Raw genomic sequence first — 17,691 nt, forward strand, 5'->3', positions numbered from 1 at the left:
GCACTGAAACCAAGCGCATTAACCACTTGGCCACCACCCCTGCTACAGGTGTCTTTTATACAGGTAACAAGTTCAAACAGGTGCAATTAATACAGGTAAAGAGTGCAGAATAAGAGGGCTTCTTAAAGAAAAATTAACAGGTCTGTGTGAGCCAGAATTCTTGCTGGTTGGTAGGGGATCAAATACTTATTTGCAGCAGTAACATACAAATAAATTATTAAAAAAATCATACATTGTGATTTCTGGATTTTTTTTTTTTTTTTTTTTTTTTTAGATTATGTCTCTCACAGTGGACATGCAGCTAAAATGATAATGTCAGACCCCTCCATGATTTCTAAGTGAGAGAACTTACAAAACTGCAGGGTGTTCAAATACTTATTTTCCTCACTGTAATATGGGTCTTCTTATAATCATATAGTATTAATCTCATGTTTTGTTATTGATGAATATCCAGACCAACTCCACAATCTAATTACTTGTTGCCTCTACTGCCCTCTCCAGCACACAGAACTGAAGTGAAATGTCTGGAGTTATACGGCCTATAAATAAATAAAAATACAGACAGACAAGGACAGCACAGTAGGTTAGTGGTTAGCACTACTGCCTCACAGCAAGAAGGTCATGGGTTCGATGCCCACCTCTGGGCTTTCTGTGTGGCGTTTGCATTGCATGTTCTCCCTGTTTTCGCGTGGGTTCTCTCCGGGTGCTCTGCCTTCCTCCCACATCCAACGACACGCAGGTTAGGTGGATTGGAAACTTTAAATTGTTCGCAGGTGTGTGTGTGTGTGTCTGCGGGTGTTAGTTTGTCTATGTGAGGCCCTGTGACAGACTGGTATACCCTTTATGACTGCTGGGATAGGCTCCAGCAGTCATATAGGCTACAGCACTTTTTTTCTGCAATGTAATGTACCCTCGCTGTAATTTAAACTAAAACACAACCAAAAATGCCAGGTTTCCTTTTTCTTAAAGGGAAGGAAAACAATAATTATCACAGTTTGTGCTTATCTTGAAAACATTTACATCTCAGCAGAAAGCATTCCAACACACACACACACACACACACACACACACACACACACACACACACACACACACACACACACACACACACACACACACACACACACACACACACACACACACACACAGGTTTTTTTTTTTATAAACACAAATCCAGTTCAGACACAGTCATACCAGAGTGTGAGACAACATGTTTCATGTTATCCACAGTCAAAATGTGAGTGTGTGAGCATGTGTGTGTCAGTGGGTGGAGGCAAACAACCAGGACTCTGAACAGTACTGCTGAGCCTCACAAACAGACCCACAGCTACCACGAGCTCAGGGTAAAAAAATAATACAACAACAAAAAAAACTCGAGTGATGACAAAGGGCAAGAAAATGTGATGGTGTGAGAGTTCAGACTGTGCCAGAATCTTTCAGTGCATTTTTGGAGTTGCGAGAGCTTGAAGGGGAGGTGCACAGGAGGATAAAAGATAACCACACGTGTCCCTTCGTCTATTCATCCAATCACCAGCCACAGCTGGAGGTAAGTTCTTCCAAATATTGTTTTTTCTGAGCTTATTGAAAAGCATCATTTCAAAAGAGGATTTCAAGAAGGAATGAGGAACATACCACTTTATATATTTCTATAAATTTTATCTATAAGTTTTCATCTGCTATGACTGACTGTTACTTTTAAGGAAATCTGGTTTATTCTAAATAACAGAAACTCCTCCATTGCATCAGAAAAACTCTCATTTAAAGGCTTTGTCTCTTTGAGTTTACTTCAGTGGCTTGGATCCTGTGTTTGTGTCCTGTCCCACTTTCTTTTCAAACTGCACAGCCTTCAGCTGAGGCACCCCCCCCCCCCCCAAACTAATTCAGGGTAAGGCGGAAATTCTTTAGCCATTACACTATCATTCTAATTCACTTAAGATGGCAGCAGAAAGTGGGAAAAATAACAGCACTTTTCTGGCAGTAATAGAGATTACTGAGGGAGTCACGATGTGCACGTACAGCTGGCTGCACGCTCCTCATTCAAATGGGCCACGGAGCACATTGTATGTTTCTCTGACAGCTGATTCTGGCCAGTTTTTTAAAAAATGGTTATATTTTGCAGTGAACTTTGGCAATCGAAGGGATATCTGACCTTTGACCTTCACACATTCACAACAGTAAAGACAAGAAGAAGTTTGGGCAGTGACACAGCCAGTTGCCCAACAACTTTCATTGCTCAATAATGCTGCATTCTACCCAGATCACAAACTGCTCTCAGTATTTTCTGCTTTAAGAGCCGAGATGAAAACTGCATTCAAGAATTGTAGCTATTTTTAAAAGAATGGGTCAGATTTTTTATTTTAAAAAAAGGCACATAAGAGAACCAGGACTTCACCCTGTGTGTGTGTGTGTGTTTGGGGGGAGTCTAAAGTCCCTCGCACACAGAAGGTATGTGCATGGCATTTGGAAGTGTAGCACCACCCAACTCGTCACTATCCACCCCAAACATGTCACTGTCTGTAACAAACGGGTAACAACGCAAAAAGGTTGCCGGCACTCTCCAGGGTGTGGCAAGTGTTTTGGACATGTCCAGCTTTACCACACAGAGGCCACCCACACACACGCACCGCACATGACCAACTCAAGCCGGAATCTGGGGTGGGTGTGGGCATGTACATAACGACTACAGCATACCAATGGTTGCCCCTAATGCACACCTTCTGTGTCAGAGGGACGATACTAATTATAACTCATAATTTTCATAATTCATTTTATTGTGTATAAATATTTCCCACCATCAAGAGTTCTAGGCAAACAAGAAAAGGTGTTTTTAATCAAGATTTAATATAACTAAGGTAAAGCCTTGGACCAAACATTGACATAGGTTGATGTAAATATATCACGTCAATAGTATGTGATACACATAGTTCAAAATTGCTTGGGGTGTATGAAGGTCTCGAGATGAAGGTATTTTAAACAGACTGGCACAATTTGTTAATGATAAATATTGTAGGCTTCAATGATACATACATATGGGTTTATTAAAGATATTCATGAAAATAATGTTTCATGTCGCCGACATTAATGACCAGGTCATTTAGGTCCTGTAGAATGTTTTTTTTTTTTTTTTTCAGTAAATGGTTCTGGGGAGCATGAGCATGGCTAAAACCCTTCAGCTTTTCTACTGGAATGGGCGGGGACACCGGCGATCGTAATGTGATCGCAAAAAAAGTCAAATAAATTTCATTCAGAGAAATAAATTGTCAGGAAACATGGCCTAGAATAAAATATTCTTAATTCTGTATGTTATTTTCACACTTATGCAAATATTCTGCCTTTGATTTAAAGAATATCACAGATTCTCGATCAATTTTGATGTTGTTGCAGACAAAAGATGACAGAAATCTGAGTGGCGCACTAAGTGGTCAATTTCAATCAATCAATCAACATTTATTTTAGGACTAAAACAATAAGTCGAGTAACTCGAATAATTCGATTACAAAAATCTTTGAGGCATATTCAGTGCCTTGAAGCTCCGTTTAACATTGTAGTACATATGCCAGGCCTGTATGTGGTGCTGTAGCATCCGCAGAAAAAAACAAGTAGTTTAAAAATGCAAAAGTAATTTTTATCTGATTAATCGATTAAATAATTGGTAGAATACTCAATTTCAAAATTACTCAATAGCTGCAGCCCTAATTTATTTGTAAAGTGTTTTACAGCAGCTAGAGAGTGTCCAAAGTGCTTCACAGTAAAATCAAAGATTCACGAAAATAAAACACAGATACAAGAAAGTTAAAACAGCACATAAAAACAAAACATGTCAAAGCACCACGAGGTGATAACAGCCAGCCAAACTATTTTTTTTTTCTTTTTTGCTTAAATTTAAATTGTTTGGGCACTACTTACTTTGAAATCCAAAACAGGTTTTCGGTCTGTTGACACAGTCGCACATCTGGTCACTCTGTCTGTGAGGCACTGATCTGTATATAAGTATACCTTATCACATGTGTAAGTACCACATCCTGTATCATGCCCTGATGTATCTGTAACAGCCCGAGTCCAAAGAATGAGTTATCACATATTACAACAAAAATGAAGAACAAGAACCATAGAATTATGGTCAACTCCATTAAATAACAACTCATTTACTCAATACACCAACAATGTTCAATAATGTGCAGGAGTGCACCGAATAGCAACCATATGACAGTTGCATGCATTTTGGATCAAAATGTCAGTCACCATTTACAAATGAAAAAAAAAATTACATATTTGCAAATACAGATTTATTTGTAAAAACCAACACACACGTTACAGTAACCTGTGTTTGTTTTACAACCAATGAGTGATGAGGAGGCTCAGTTTCCCATAATGCCTTTGGGCATCTGTGAGTTTTAATGCTCAAACATTTAGAATTAGTGTATTACTTTAAAACTAAAAGATATTTGTATTTATTTATTTATTTATTTATATTTATTTCACTTTGTAAAAATGACAGCTAATGTTAATATCAGAATTAGCTTGGTTTTTAAATCAAACCATAAGTCAAACCTGCTTTTCTGTTTATGCCTTTGGCCCACATCAGGGGCTCGGTATCCTGTGAATGAAAATGACCTTTTTTGTAGCAGCCAGGTACCTTCTGCTTGGGTTGGGTTGGGTTGAGCTCAGCTTCTGCTTGACTGCTGCAAAACACAACGGAGAGGAACTAACGTGATTTTAGAGTTTACAAACATTTCTGACCGTTCAGCTTAACTTACTATGCCAGCAAAAAAAAAAAAAAAAGCGTTAGCAGAAGCTAATATGTCCGCTCATGGTTTTTAAGGTTAGCTGAAAATCTTTGCTAATTAGCGGTTAGCGGATTAGCGGAACTGTGCCCACCACTGAGTATAGGGAAGATTTTTATTGTAATATGTGATAACACTGGATAGCTCATTGGTCCACACACTGTACAAACAACTGAAGCAAACTGGTGGCCATCTTATCACTTTCAAGTTATGTGGACCGCACATAGGCGGCTAATTAGAGCAACAATTTTAAGTAATAACTGAGCTGATTCTCTCATTTACTTCTTTTTGTTCTCCAGTTAATGTAACCTTCATCCCTCCTAATCTATGTCTGCAATGATTAACTATTTGATTTATTTCAAGTTTTGTGTAATCATCAGCAATATATACAGTGAGGAAAATAAGTATTTGAACACCCTGTGATTTTTCAAGTTCTCCCACTGAGAAATCATGCAGGGGTCTGAAATTTTCATCTTAGGTGCATGTCCACTGTGAGACAGACAATCTAAAAAAAAAAAAAAAAAATGACAATCACAATGTATTATTTTTTAATCATTTATTTGTTTGTTACTGCTGCAAATAAGTATTTGAACACCTACCAACCAGCAAAAATTCTGGCTCACACAGACCTGTTAATTTTTCTTTAAGAATTCCTCTTATTCTGCACTCTTTACCTGTATTAACTGCACCTGTTTGAACTTGTTACCTGAATAAAAGACACCTGTTCACACACTCAATCAATCACACTCCAACCTGTCCACCATAGCCAAGACCAAAGAGCTGTCTAAGGACACCAGGGACAAAACTGTAGACCTGCACAAGGCTGGGATGGACTACAGGACAACAGTCACAAAGATTACATTAGTAACACATGATGCTGTCATGGTTTAAAATCCTGCAGGGCAGTAAGGTCCCCCTGCTCAAGCCAGCACATGTGCAGGCCCGTTTGAAGTTCACCAGTGACCATCTGGATGATCCAGAGGAGGCATGGGAGAAGGTCATGTGGTCAGATGAGACAAGAATAGAGCTTTTTGGAATCAACTCCACTTACCATGTTTAGAGGATGAGAACAACCCCAAGAAACCCATCCCAACCGTGAAGCATGGGGGTGGAAACATCATACTCTGGGGGTGCTCTTCTGCAAAGGGGACAGGACGACTGCACCGTATTGAAGGGAGGATGGATGGGATCATGTATTGTGAGATTTTGGCAAACAACCTCCTTTCCTCAGTAAGAGCATTGAAGATGGGTCATGGCTGGGTCTTCCAGCATGACAATGACCCCAAACACACAGCCAGGGCAACTAAGGAGGGGCTCCGTAAGAAGCATTTCAAGGTCCTGGAGTGGCCTGGCCAGTCTCCAGACCTGAACTCAACAGAAAATCTTTGAAGGGAGCTGAAACTCCAAACCTGAAAGATTTGGAGAAGCTCTGTATGGAGGAGTGGACCAAAATCCCTGCTGTTGTGTGTGAAAACCTGATGAAAAACTACAGGAAACGTTTGACCTCTGTAATTGCAAACAAAGGCTACTGTACCAAATATTAACATTGATTTTCACAGGTGTTCAAATACGTATTTGCAGCAGTAAAAAACAAATAAATGATTTAAAAAATCATACATTGATTTCCGGATTATGTCTCTCACAGTGGACATTCACCTAAGATGAAAATTTCAAACCCTTCCATGATTTCTAAGTGGGAGAACTTATAAAATCGCTGGGTGTTCAAATACTTATTTTCCTCACTGTATATAAAAGTGAATAAAAAAAAATGGATGGATAGCAAAAGTCATGATGGATAAATAGTGAATATAGTGGATTTTTTAATAGTTACACTGAAAGACTAAAACACCACTACAGGAGAGTTGGTTTTCCCTGCAATGACAATATTTATTACACACAGCTCTATGAGCTTCAGCCTAATATTAATAAAGCTCGTAGCAACAACGCATGAAGCTCCAAAACTGGTAAACTTGATAAATTTCACAAAATAGTTTGGCCAACACAAACCTCAAGATGTGGCTGCACACAAGCTACTTATTATTATTATTATTATTATTATTATTATTATTATTATGTCTATATGCTGGAATAAGGGATAGATCTTTTCAAATGATTGTTTATTACTTTCCATTTCAGTCATACTCACAGGTGAACTGTTCATCCACAGCCTTTGAAGTGGCGATTTGTGCAGTTTATAGTTGCACATGAAGTTATTTTTTTGGGAAATCACAAAGAATAAAATTGCGTGCACCTGGTTAAAGATTGGTAGAAAAGTCCGTTCAGGAGCAGTACATGCACAGTAAATTTTGCAGAGTAAAATATACTCTGCCAGGATAACATTTGGTCCCAGTCCAAATACAGTTAAATACACTCTATTACAGAGTGAAATCAGCTCTCCTGTCTTGTCAAATCATGTTTTTCAAATCCAATAAGAGTCATTCACAGCATAAAAGAGTTGATTTTAGCCTTTGATAGAATTGTTTTAGGACTGTGACAGAGTATATTTAACTTTATTTGGACAGGGACCAAATGTTATCCTGGCAGAGTATATTTTACTCTGCAACATTTACTGTCTGCAAGTGGCAATATGGTGGTCGATTTGCTTAAAAAATACTGGCCAATGAGCTATCCAGTTTTATATACAGATCAGTGCTGTGAGGTTTTAGCAATGCCAGAGACTGATATAACATGGAAGCAAACCGGAAGTGACATAGCTGTGACGGTCTTCATCTCGCACAAAGCAGTTACTGAAACAAACCAGAAATGACGTCTTGAGCAAATCTTTTTTGCCGTTGCCAAATCAATTCTTTCCTCACACTATTTTCAGTCACGCCCCGTGACTGGTGGAGCCTGTCCCAGCAGTCATGGGGTATGAAGCAGGGTACACCCTGGATAGGATGCCAGTCTATCGCAGGGGCACATATTGACAGACAAACACATTCATACCTGTGCACACACCTAGGGTCAATTTAAAGTTTTCATTTCACTTCACATGCATGTCTTTTGGACGTGGGAGGAAGCCAGCGCACCCGCAAACATGGGGGTAATATGCAAACTCCATACAGAAAGGCCACAGGTGAGAATCGAACCCATGACCTTCTTGCTGTGAGGCAACAGTGCTAATCACTAACTCACTGTGCTGCCCTCGTTGTTTTCTATCACTGAGAAAATCTTCAATCCAGTTACAAAGCTTGATCCCAGTGCCAGACATAGTGTTATACACCAATCTACCATGTGGCACAGAATCAAAGGCTTTTTGAAAATTTAAATAAAGAACATTAAACCATGTTGTTCATTGGATATTATTTTCTCAATAAAAATGACAACTTTGTCCCTGACAAGTTTTTCACATAATTTGCAAAGCTGGGATGTCAGCCTCACAGGTCTGTAGTTGCCAGTGACAGTGTTGTCTCTCTTCTTATAAACAGGTGTAACATTTGCACACTTCCAACTATCAGGTAGTTTGCACTGTCGAAGGACAACCTCAAAATACAGTACAAAGGAACATAAATAACCTCAACCGACTGGAGGGTGAACTTCATCAGGAGCCATCGATTTGTTCGGATTTATCAATAACAGTAGGTTTTTTACATCTTCATGAGAGAAAATATGTCATCTAATACAATATTGTCACTGTGTCAGTTACTCTCTTTTACATACTCCTAGTATCTAACATAGGTTTTACTTTCTTGATCTTTTTTCCAAGCAAAGTATTTTTTCCTAATACACCTGCTGACTGGTAAATTTAACCAGGGTGGATTAACCCTTCCGCCACTTATTATTTTAACCAGAGGTACACATTCTTTAATTTCATTATTAACTTGTTTGTGAAAATAGTCCCAAACTTCATTTACATTATTTGTGTTCAAAACACAAGACTAATCAACATTACTAAGCAGGCTACACAATTTTGCCCTATTATAATCATATCTTGATACGTCTTTGTCACATAACACGCTCACCCTAGTACGAAAACCCCATGTCAATACACTACAATCAACTTTACCAATGTGACAACAAATATTAACCTTTCTCACATTAATTGACAATGAAGAAATAACCAAATCCAAACAATTAGGTGTATTAATTCCCCTTTCTCAGCAATTTCCACAGAGTGGGTCCAGACCCTCTGGCGAGTTGCAAGAATACTGCAGGTTTTCAATTTCAATTTTGCAAAAAAATAAATACAAAAAGACAAAACACAAAAAAACAAACAAAATCAAACAAAACAAAAACAAACAAACAACCCCCCCAAAAAACCCCACCTTAAATTTCCTTAAAAAATTAAATCAAAACATAATCTGAAGTAAAAAAAAAAACACAAACACACAAAACAAATCTACAAGATTTACATGATGTGTCAATCAAAACTGTGATTAAAGGTTTGTGTGGGCCCCAAACATTTTTCAGATTTCAAAGTAATAGGAACATTAGAAGATGTCATTTTGTGATTTGGTATTTTTGATGGACCTCTCAAGTGTAACTTGTAGACCAACTTGTTAATCAATTATCATAAAATTCAATCACAGGCTAACTGAAAAAAGTAATATTTAGTTGTAAATGCATTTAATGCATTAAGTTGTTAATGCATTAAAAATGCATTAAAAATGGGAACACTTGTGATGTATTTTGTAGCATTTTTGGTGTAGAAAGAAAGAAAGAAAGAAAGCTAAGGAACATACTGGCTCCTTTCAACAGTACTTCCTTAGAAACTTAGTGGTTCTGCAGCCTACTACACTTCTGTCACTAGGAAACATTTTGGGTTTGCCCAGTTAGTTTTAAATGTCCGACCAGGATTAGTTTAGACAAACAGGCTATTATGTGGGCACGGTTATGTCTTTGGACCACCTGTGCCATTGCAAAAAGGCACGGCTTCAAACTTGCAAGCAATATATTATTTTTTGAGACAAACAATTTCAACAACAGTTGCAAATCAGACATTACATTTAAGTCAAATAAGAACATGATTAACTGTCTTTTCAGACATATACAGACTTATAGACTGCTGTTGCACAGTTTCCAAATAAAGTTTAAAGCCAAATGCTGGTAAACTTTGCCTGTCTGCCCTCCTGGCAATGATGACCGGCGATGCTCCAAGCCACAGATGATAAAGTATTACACTGAATCAGAATTTTGTACAAATGCCTCCTTTGTACTCAAAACAAGAATGCTGAGGCAATGACTTGTAACTGTTCAGAGCAGTCACAAGCCTCACAGATGGTGGTGTGTTAAGTCACCAAGTCCAGGAGAGGTGACTGTGTCTGCTCGAGTATCTTATACTCGATGGACACTCAGTAGAATGCATTCCTCCATCCAGACGCAAAACACTCTTTAGCCTTACCCTTCAACCATATGTACCTGTGTACTGTATTATTTCACAAGAAAATGCAAAGGTGAAAAAATTTACAATGTTGCAATACTGCCAAACGTGCTAAAATGTACTCAACCTGGCTGTGGGTGGATAAGAAGAAGTAAGTCCTAGTATCTATGACTCCAGATACCAGACCAACCCAGGTTGTGTGTTACATACCCAATCAAGGTTGTACCCATATACAGCTGGATGGACTGAGACAACGTACATCAAGTGTTTTGTCCAAGGACACAGACTCAAACCAAGGTGTAGATACTGGTAGCCTGACACCTTATCCACTGAGTTACCTGCTCACAGTGAATGAAGAGTTTCCCCAAAATTAAATGACTTTTTTCCTGGACAGCATCCCACCATTCTCACTAAGAGTCTCGCAAATGATTTCATACTTGACAAGCAAAGAAAAACTGAAACTAAAGAGTAAAAACAAGATTTTTTAACAACAGTATTTATACAAATCACACAAAATCCAATTTAAATAGTAACAAATAACTTTTGGGCTAATAGATTCTGCAAACAATAACATTTTCTGTGGTTACATTATGCTGCCAATTTGTTGGTAGCCCTGATTACAGTTGTATATTATTAACTCATATTATATTGTCATTAAAATGCATTATAAATCTATATGTTCTTTTCTTGTAGGAAGACAATGGTCCTGTCACTCATCTGTCATGTGCTCCTCCTGTTCTGTTTCCTCAACGCTGATACTTTGGCCTGTCCAGAATCATGCCATTGCTTTGGAACCAAAATCCAATGTAATGGCGTTTCAGACTTTCCAGTTTTTCCTTCATCTACCACTGACATCTACATCTACAACTGCAATATCAGCGCTGTAAAACCAGAGGACCTGAGAGGTTTTGCAAGCACCCTTGTTCAGTTTTTGATGAAATGCACTGAGTTGACAGAAGTGTTGTCTGGGACATTTGATTCCACTCCTGACTTGTCTGTCTTAGTGCTTACAGAGACTGAGTTGCAAGATTTCCCTGAAGCCTTGTTCCACAACCTTCAAAAGCTCAGTTCTCTGATTCTGAAGAGGAACAAGCTCCTGGCACTCAAGCCAACATGGTTTTCCTCATTGCATAGTCTGAAGACCCTTGACCTGAGTAAAAACCATTTCACAGCTATACCTGTAGAAACATTTCATAGTCTCACTGAGTTAGAATACCTAATACTTTCAGGAAACAATATCACTCAAGTTTCTAAAGACAGTTTCAAAGGACTTTCTAATCTGAAGAGTTTACGTCTAAACAAGAACTCCATCAGGGACATCCCCCTTGGTACTTTGGATGATCTTGTTAACGTACAGGAAATTTCTTTACAAGACAATGTAATTATTTTTCTCCACCAAGACCTTTTCTCCAAGACTGAGAAGCTTCAGAAGCTTTTCCTCTCCCATAACAGGCTCACATCCCTCCCAGAAGGACTCTTCTTGAATTTGCCCCTCCTTTCCCAGATCTCCCTATATGAAAACCAGTTGGAGAGTCTGAGTCCAGGTGTGTTTGGGCCTATGCCTCTCAAAGAGTTATGGCTATATGACAACAGGCTGAGCCATCTAGAGGGCGGCATATTTAGGAACCTGACCCAACTGCGTCTCCTAGTGCTTAGTCGCAACCAGATTAGCTATGTGTCCATTGAAGCTTTCAGAGGGTTAGATCACCTGGGTGAAGTGTCACTTCACACCAATCGTCTCACAACTCTCCAACCTGGTACTTTCCAAGGTCTGCCTAGCCTAGTCAACATTTCCTTGGAACACAATTTCATCCAATCTCTCCCCATGGGCTTTCTTGATGGTTTGCACCCGTTGGGTCAGATAGACTTGAGAAACAACTCCCTTACCAACCTACCTCAGAAAAGTCTAGATGCTCTCACTGTGGCAAATGAAATACTCCTGCAGCAAAACCCCTGGAAGTGTGACCAGGATATTCGGCCACTTAGGGACTGGTTGAGACAGCATCCATCGAAGACCAACCACAGCCTTGTGGTGTGTCAAACACCATTCAGTCTGAGTGGTGAGATGATTGCCTTGCTGACAGATGAGAATCTGAAGCCTCTCAGCTCTACTGAGGAACCTGTAGTGACACCAACGGAGCGGATAAAGAATCCCAACGCTGCTTCATCTAGATGGACCACATCTTTACCAGCTCTTAAGACAACATCACCCACTGAGCAGAATGTGGTCACCAGCAGTGGGCATGAAGAAGAGAAGCTGAACAGCACTCAAATCATCATTATCATTGCAGTTGTGTGCACCGTCATCATCAGCAGTGTCATCATATGCTGTGTCTGCTGGAGGAGGAAAAAGACAGACAGTCGTAACCTGCGAACCAGCAACAAGAACTACGTGCTCTAGATGATACAACATTAGTGACGACATTAGGACTTCAAAAGCCAAGAAAACTGCACAATGACTGCTGTGGTTTACAAGGAAACACACCTGGAGATGGCATCTGCTCCTGAAAGATAGAGTCTACGAGCACTGATAAACAACAAGAACAAGCCATTTAACAGATGTGTCTTTGGTTTGACTAGCCTTTTGGTTTCAAAACATCAAATTTACGTTTTCATTCCACTGCAAGTTATGAAAACGACATCCATCTTACTAATGGTAAAAATACATATCCGCTCAGTTTACGGAATTCAACCGTGTTCAACAGGTAGTGAGTCTAAAAAGAATACAGTTGTTCAACTTTAAAAAGTTGTGGTAACATGGTTACATGGCCTTTTATCAGTAATTCCAGCAACTTAGCCATAACTGATTAAATACCACGAGACATTTCTAGTAAGGCCATCTCAAGTTTAATAAAACATTCACTGAAGTAGTCTGAGTACACTTGATTTGTATTGGATTAGACAAATTAATTCTTCTGTATTTTAATTCCATTCTACTCAAAAACTTTGTAAATTACTACCTTAACTTTTGAGGATTATTAACAACAGTGTTTGGGGATTTATAACATATTTCACTGATATCAGACTACACACAGCAGTTCCAGTTGTATGTTCACACTGTTTATTTTAAAACGATTGTCAGCCAATATCAAACTGTTAAAAAAACATGAATTTTGTAACATCCTGTAACATGTTATCAACTTACTACAATGTGTGCATGTTAAAAAATGAACTTTATGCTGAAGATGCTCTTTAATTTAAGATATACACACAAAATCCATAAAACATTTTTCTTAGAGTCAACCTGTATTAAATCTGCTGTTCAACAATTTCAGGAAGGAGTCCTTTCTTTTGCAGTATGCTGATTAACCTGTGGAGTTTAAATTCTATTCACTGAATAAATACATTGCTTTTAGTTGAAGTCATCTTTTTTGTGTTTATTCATTAAATTAAGCCATAATACATCTTCAAGCACAGACTATATATAACCTCCCTTCTAGAAGCAATATAATGTCACATTTCTCACTAGAAACAATCAACTGTAAAGGCTTTTTAATGAAATAAACTGCCAAAGACATGCAATGTCAACCACACTTGCTCCTAATTTCCATCATGCATGTGATGATAAGATTACACCCTGGATTGATCTGGTGCATCAAAGGTCACCAAAATGTAACCAGCCCATCTTCATTGTTTGTCCCATTCATCTGGAGAATGACAAGATGGTAGCATTTATAGTTTTGGAGTTATTGTGTTCACAAATTGGAGAGGATCTATCCAGCCATCCATCTATACATTCACTCAGAGTATTTTACTGGGAATATGCCACCTAGGCTATTCCAAAGTATAATGCCTATATTATAAATAACATAAGGTGGGGTCAGACAGTGAAAATATAATTAAAGAGTATTATTTTGTGATTTTATGGCCTCCTGTGACTACTAAAGTTATTAAAATCCCTAAAATAAAGTTTAAATACATTCATGCTTCCGATTATAGTGACTGTGTCATGCTGGGCGAAGACGACGAAGAAGAGGAGGACAGAGGAAGATACAGAGGACAGGGTGAGATGGAAACGATTGATCTGCTCTGGCGACCCCTCACGGGAACAGCCGAAAGACAAAGAAGAAGAAGTCATGCTGTGTGAAACCTCTATCCTGATTTAAAAGCTGGTGAAAGGTGGCTCACTGAGGCAAAAGAGACTTGAGACATTTGGGGCTGTTTTCAAAGAATATGAAAGACTGAGGAGGTAGTGTTCTGCTGCACTTAATCTCTTATCAGACGCTGACGGTTTACATTCAACACCAGAAAGAGTGCAAGTCATCCATCTTTCATCCAAGTCATCCATTTGAAATGTTAAATGTATGGACTATTGAAAATGCTGCCATCTAATGGAAGGAACACAGACTAGCTGGTTGTAATGTAGCGTTTCGTTTCAGAGCATGAGATCACGGGTCAGAAACTTCTCCTTTGATAATGATGTCGCAGCGTGATATGAAATATGACAAACTGACGTCTTAGTTCTCAGTTTCCTCTTTCTTTCTTGTCACTCCCTTCAGAAGTACATTCCTAAAATAATTATTTTTAAAATATTCAGCCAAAGGTAGTAATGTTAAATCACTGGAGCAAAGACAGACATTTTTAAAGGATTTTTATTGCACCATTAACCACCCAGTTTACTTATTATCTTTTAACCTCTTTTCCAAAAATCTGCCTGGGTGGTTGCCATCCAGGACCCAAACTGGTTCCCTCATTTGGTGGTTGTCACGACACACAGTACCAACACATCCTCCTAGACCCAAATATGCATTAATTATCATCCTGGTTAAATAAATCTTTTTCATTTCACACTGAATATATATATATATATATACCCACACACACACAACAGGTAAACCAATGATTCTGCATGATTTCCTTTCCACCGATTCAGATTGGGCTGGAATTTATACACATGCCCGCCCCTCCCAAAAATGGTCATATCAAAATTTACTTTTATACAGTAGTCTATTTCGGGGGCTCCACAAATTGACCGTGACTCAATGTACTCAATGGACTCTGTGTCTGTGAATTTAAGAGATGATGAAGTTTGTTTAGCTTCAGAATCTTACTTTCCCAAAAGAAAACTTCTGTCACAACTGGTTTTATTATCTGTGGCATTTCTGTTGATGATGTTCAGAACATGTGCTGGATGTTGGTGGGGCAGTCAATTTGGCTTTCACTTGGCAGCATCAAACATTCAAAGAGTAAAGATGGGAAAGGAATTATTTCTCCTGTTGATATTAATGATCTCTAGAAATTAAATTACAAGACATGGTGCCCTCTCTTACAATCAGAGTAAAGCAGCACTGAGTGCAACAGAGTTGTAATTAGTAATTTCCACCTGACACAGTTGTCATTTTCATACTGTGTGCCCATATTGTGCAAATATCATGCATATTTGCACTCCTCTGTGTGCACATTGGCGTGTTTGTCTAAAAACAAGGTGTGGTCATGTGCACTAATGGTACATTGCTAGTGCATGGAAGTAGAAATCCATTGCACAACAGACAAGCAAATAATAGGTACTGTATTACTTCATCAAATGACTTCTGTGTGACTACATTTCAAAGTAATTCAAACCATGATCAATATATGCTGTAGATCATCCATTTAGGCTTCTTGATTTATGAGATAAACATCATATTGTCCTTGACCTTTGACCAATCTACCTAAAAATCTGACCACCCCTCAAGTAATAGTCCCACCAAATCTGACTCATCTAGGCTTCTTGGTTGAATATATAATAGCCAAGTGACCTCTGTGTGTGTGTGTGTGTGTGTGGCTTTGATTACACAAAACTGGGTACAACTAACATTTACTATTTGGTATACTCATGTATTTTCAGTCAAGGATGAATGCTGCGAAAACAGAAAGTTGATAGGACAATTTTTTTTTAGAAATGAGCAATTGTAGCTAACCAGTAAACAATGGACATTGTGCTGCAATGCATCATGGGAGCTTGGGGTTTTGAGGTTTTAAATGTTATTGTAGTTTGTGTTAGTTTAACAGTGTTGTTAGTGTTATTGATTTATTGTGTTTTTGTAGTTCATTTGGTTTAGTGAGTTTAGTTAAGTGTTATGTTGCTCTTACCATGAGTGACTTAAGTCTCATATTGGTACCATGAGTGAAATGTGTAGTGGTTTTAATGTTTTCCACCACTGTTTTTTTCTTTCTTTTTTTGTCAAATTAAAAGCACCTGTTTACAGCAGCTGTGCATGCATGCACGTGTGCAACTTTGATCACAGACAAGTTATGGACAACTGACATTTGCTGTTTTGTATGCTTACATATTTGTGTATATATGTCATCCATGTAAAAATACATGGATGACACAAGAAAGTGAAAACACTTATTTCCATTGTTGTCCATTTAAAAATCAAATGACAAAATAGAAGTAAAATAATAATAATAATAATAATGTGTATATAACAAGAACCTAAACAAGAACCTAACGAACAAAGGGGTGCCAATAGCTCAGTTGGTAGAGTGAGCCATCTTGTGACTGGTCAGCGGTTCGAATCCGGCTACCATATTGCCATTATGTCCTTGGGGCAAGACACTTAATCCTCCTTACCTGTGTATAAATGAGGTGGGGCCGTAGTCACAGAATGGCAGCCATGCTTCCATCAATTTGCCCAGGGCAACTGTGGCTACACTAGTAGCTTACCACCACCAATGTGAATGAATAATGTAACTTGTAAAGCATTTTGCATGTCTTGAAAAGGGCTTTATAATTTTATATATTATTATATATATTATTATATATAAAACATAAAACATATATTATATATTTTATATTAGAATTTTATAATATTATTATTAATTTATAAATACATTAAGATAGTAAATTAACATTAAAAATACATAATTAACACAAAATTAAAGGGTTGAGTTCCTCTTCTAAAAATTGTTGAGGTCTAAGGTTCTAAAAACATTCTGGAATCACACGCCATTCCAACTCATTGTACACACTTTCCTTAATTTATTACCACGCTTGATAAATGTCAGCTACCTATTTTATATAGTTGTTGACCTTGGATCTTTGACCAGACTACTCCAAAACCTAATCACCTCTTGATATCCATCTGAGTAATATTTCCACCATTTTCCCCACCATTTTAAAGTAATAATTCCATCTAGCCATTTTTGTGTTATCCTGCCCACAGACAGACAGACAGACATATGCCAATGAAAACAATACCTTGCTATTGCTGTTTCACTGACATGCAGGGGAACAAACAAAGAAATCAAAACAAAATCAAGTTAAATTTGTTCACTTTCCTTTAAACAACCCAAAACCACATTCAAACCTAGATCCCCATGTAAGTGTCACAGAACATTATTATTGTTGTACCTATAATAATCATTCAGACCCATTTGAGTTTGATCACTTTATCAGCCTTTACAATGTACTGAAAAACATTCAGTGATCTGAATACTATTGAAATGTTTGTGTTAACCAAAATAAGACTGCTTTGTGAAGTTGGTGTCGTGCTGCAGAGCTCAGGAATTGGCTGCAACATTAAACACTTTCCTGCTTGTTCTTATCTTATACTGCAGAAGTGTATCACATGGTGCCTCCCAACACAACTAGCCTGCATAGAT

General features: G+C 38.1%; 1 protein-coding gene across 1 annotated transcript in view; it reads left to right on the top strand.

Annotated features, from left to right (window-relative positions):
- LOC117518094 overlaps positions 1–13,459 on the top strand; it is a 43,232-nt gene extending 29,773 nt beyond the window's left edge. The window contains exon 3 of the mRNA XM_034179156.1: positions 10,798–13,459. Within this exon, the coding sequence (XP_034035047.1) occupies positions 10,798–12,505 (1,708 nt within the window). The 3' untranslated portion in view covers positions 12,506–13,459. The remainder of the gene's footprint in view (positions 1–10,797) is intronic.
- Positions 13,460–17,691: the final 4,232 nt, after the last annotated feature.

The sequence above is a fragment of the Thalassophryne amazonica genome, chromosome 10 (genome assembly GCF_902500255.1).
Source record: "Thalassophryne amazonica chromosome 10, fThaAma1.1, whole genome shotgun sequence".
Taxonomy (NCBI): Eukaryota; Metazoa; Chordata; class Actinopteri; order Batrachoidiformes; family Batrachoididae; genus Thalassophryne; species Thalassophryne amazonica.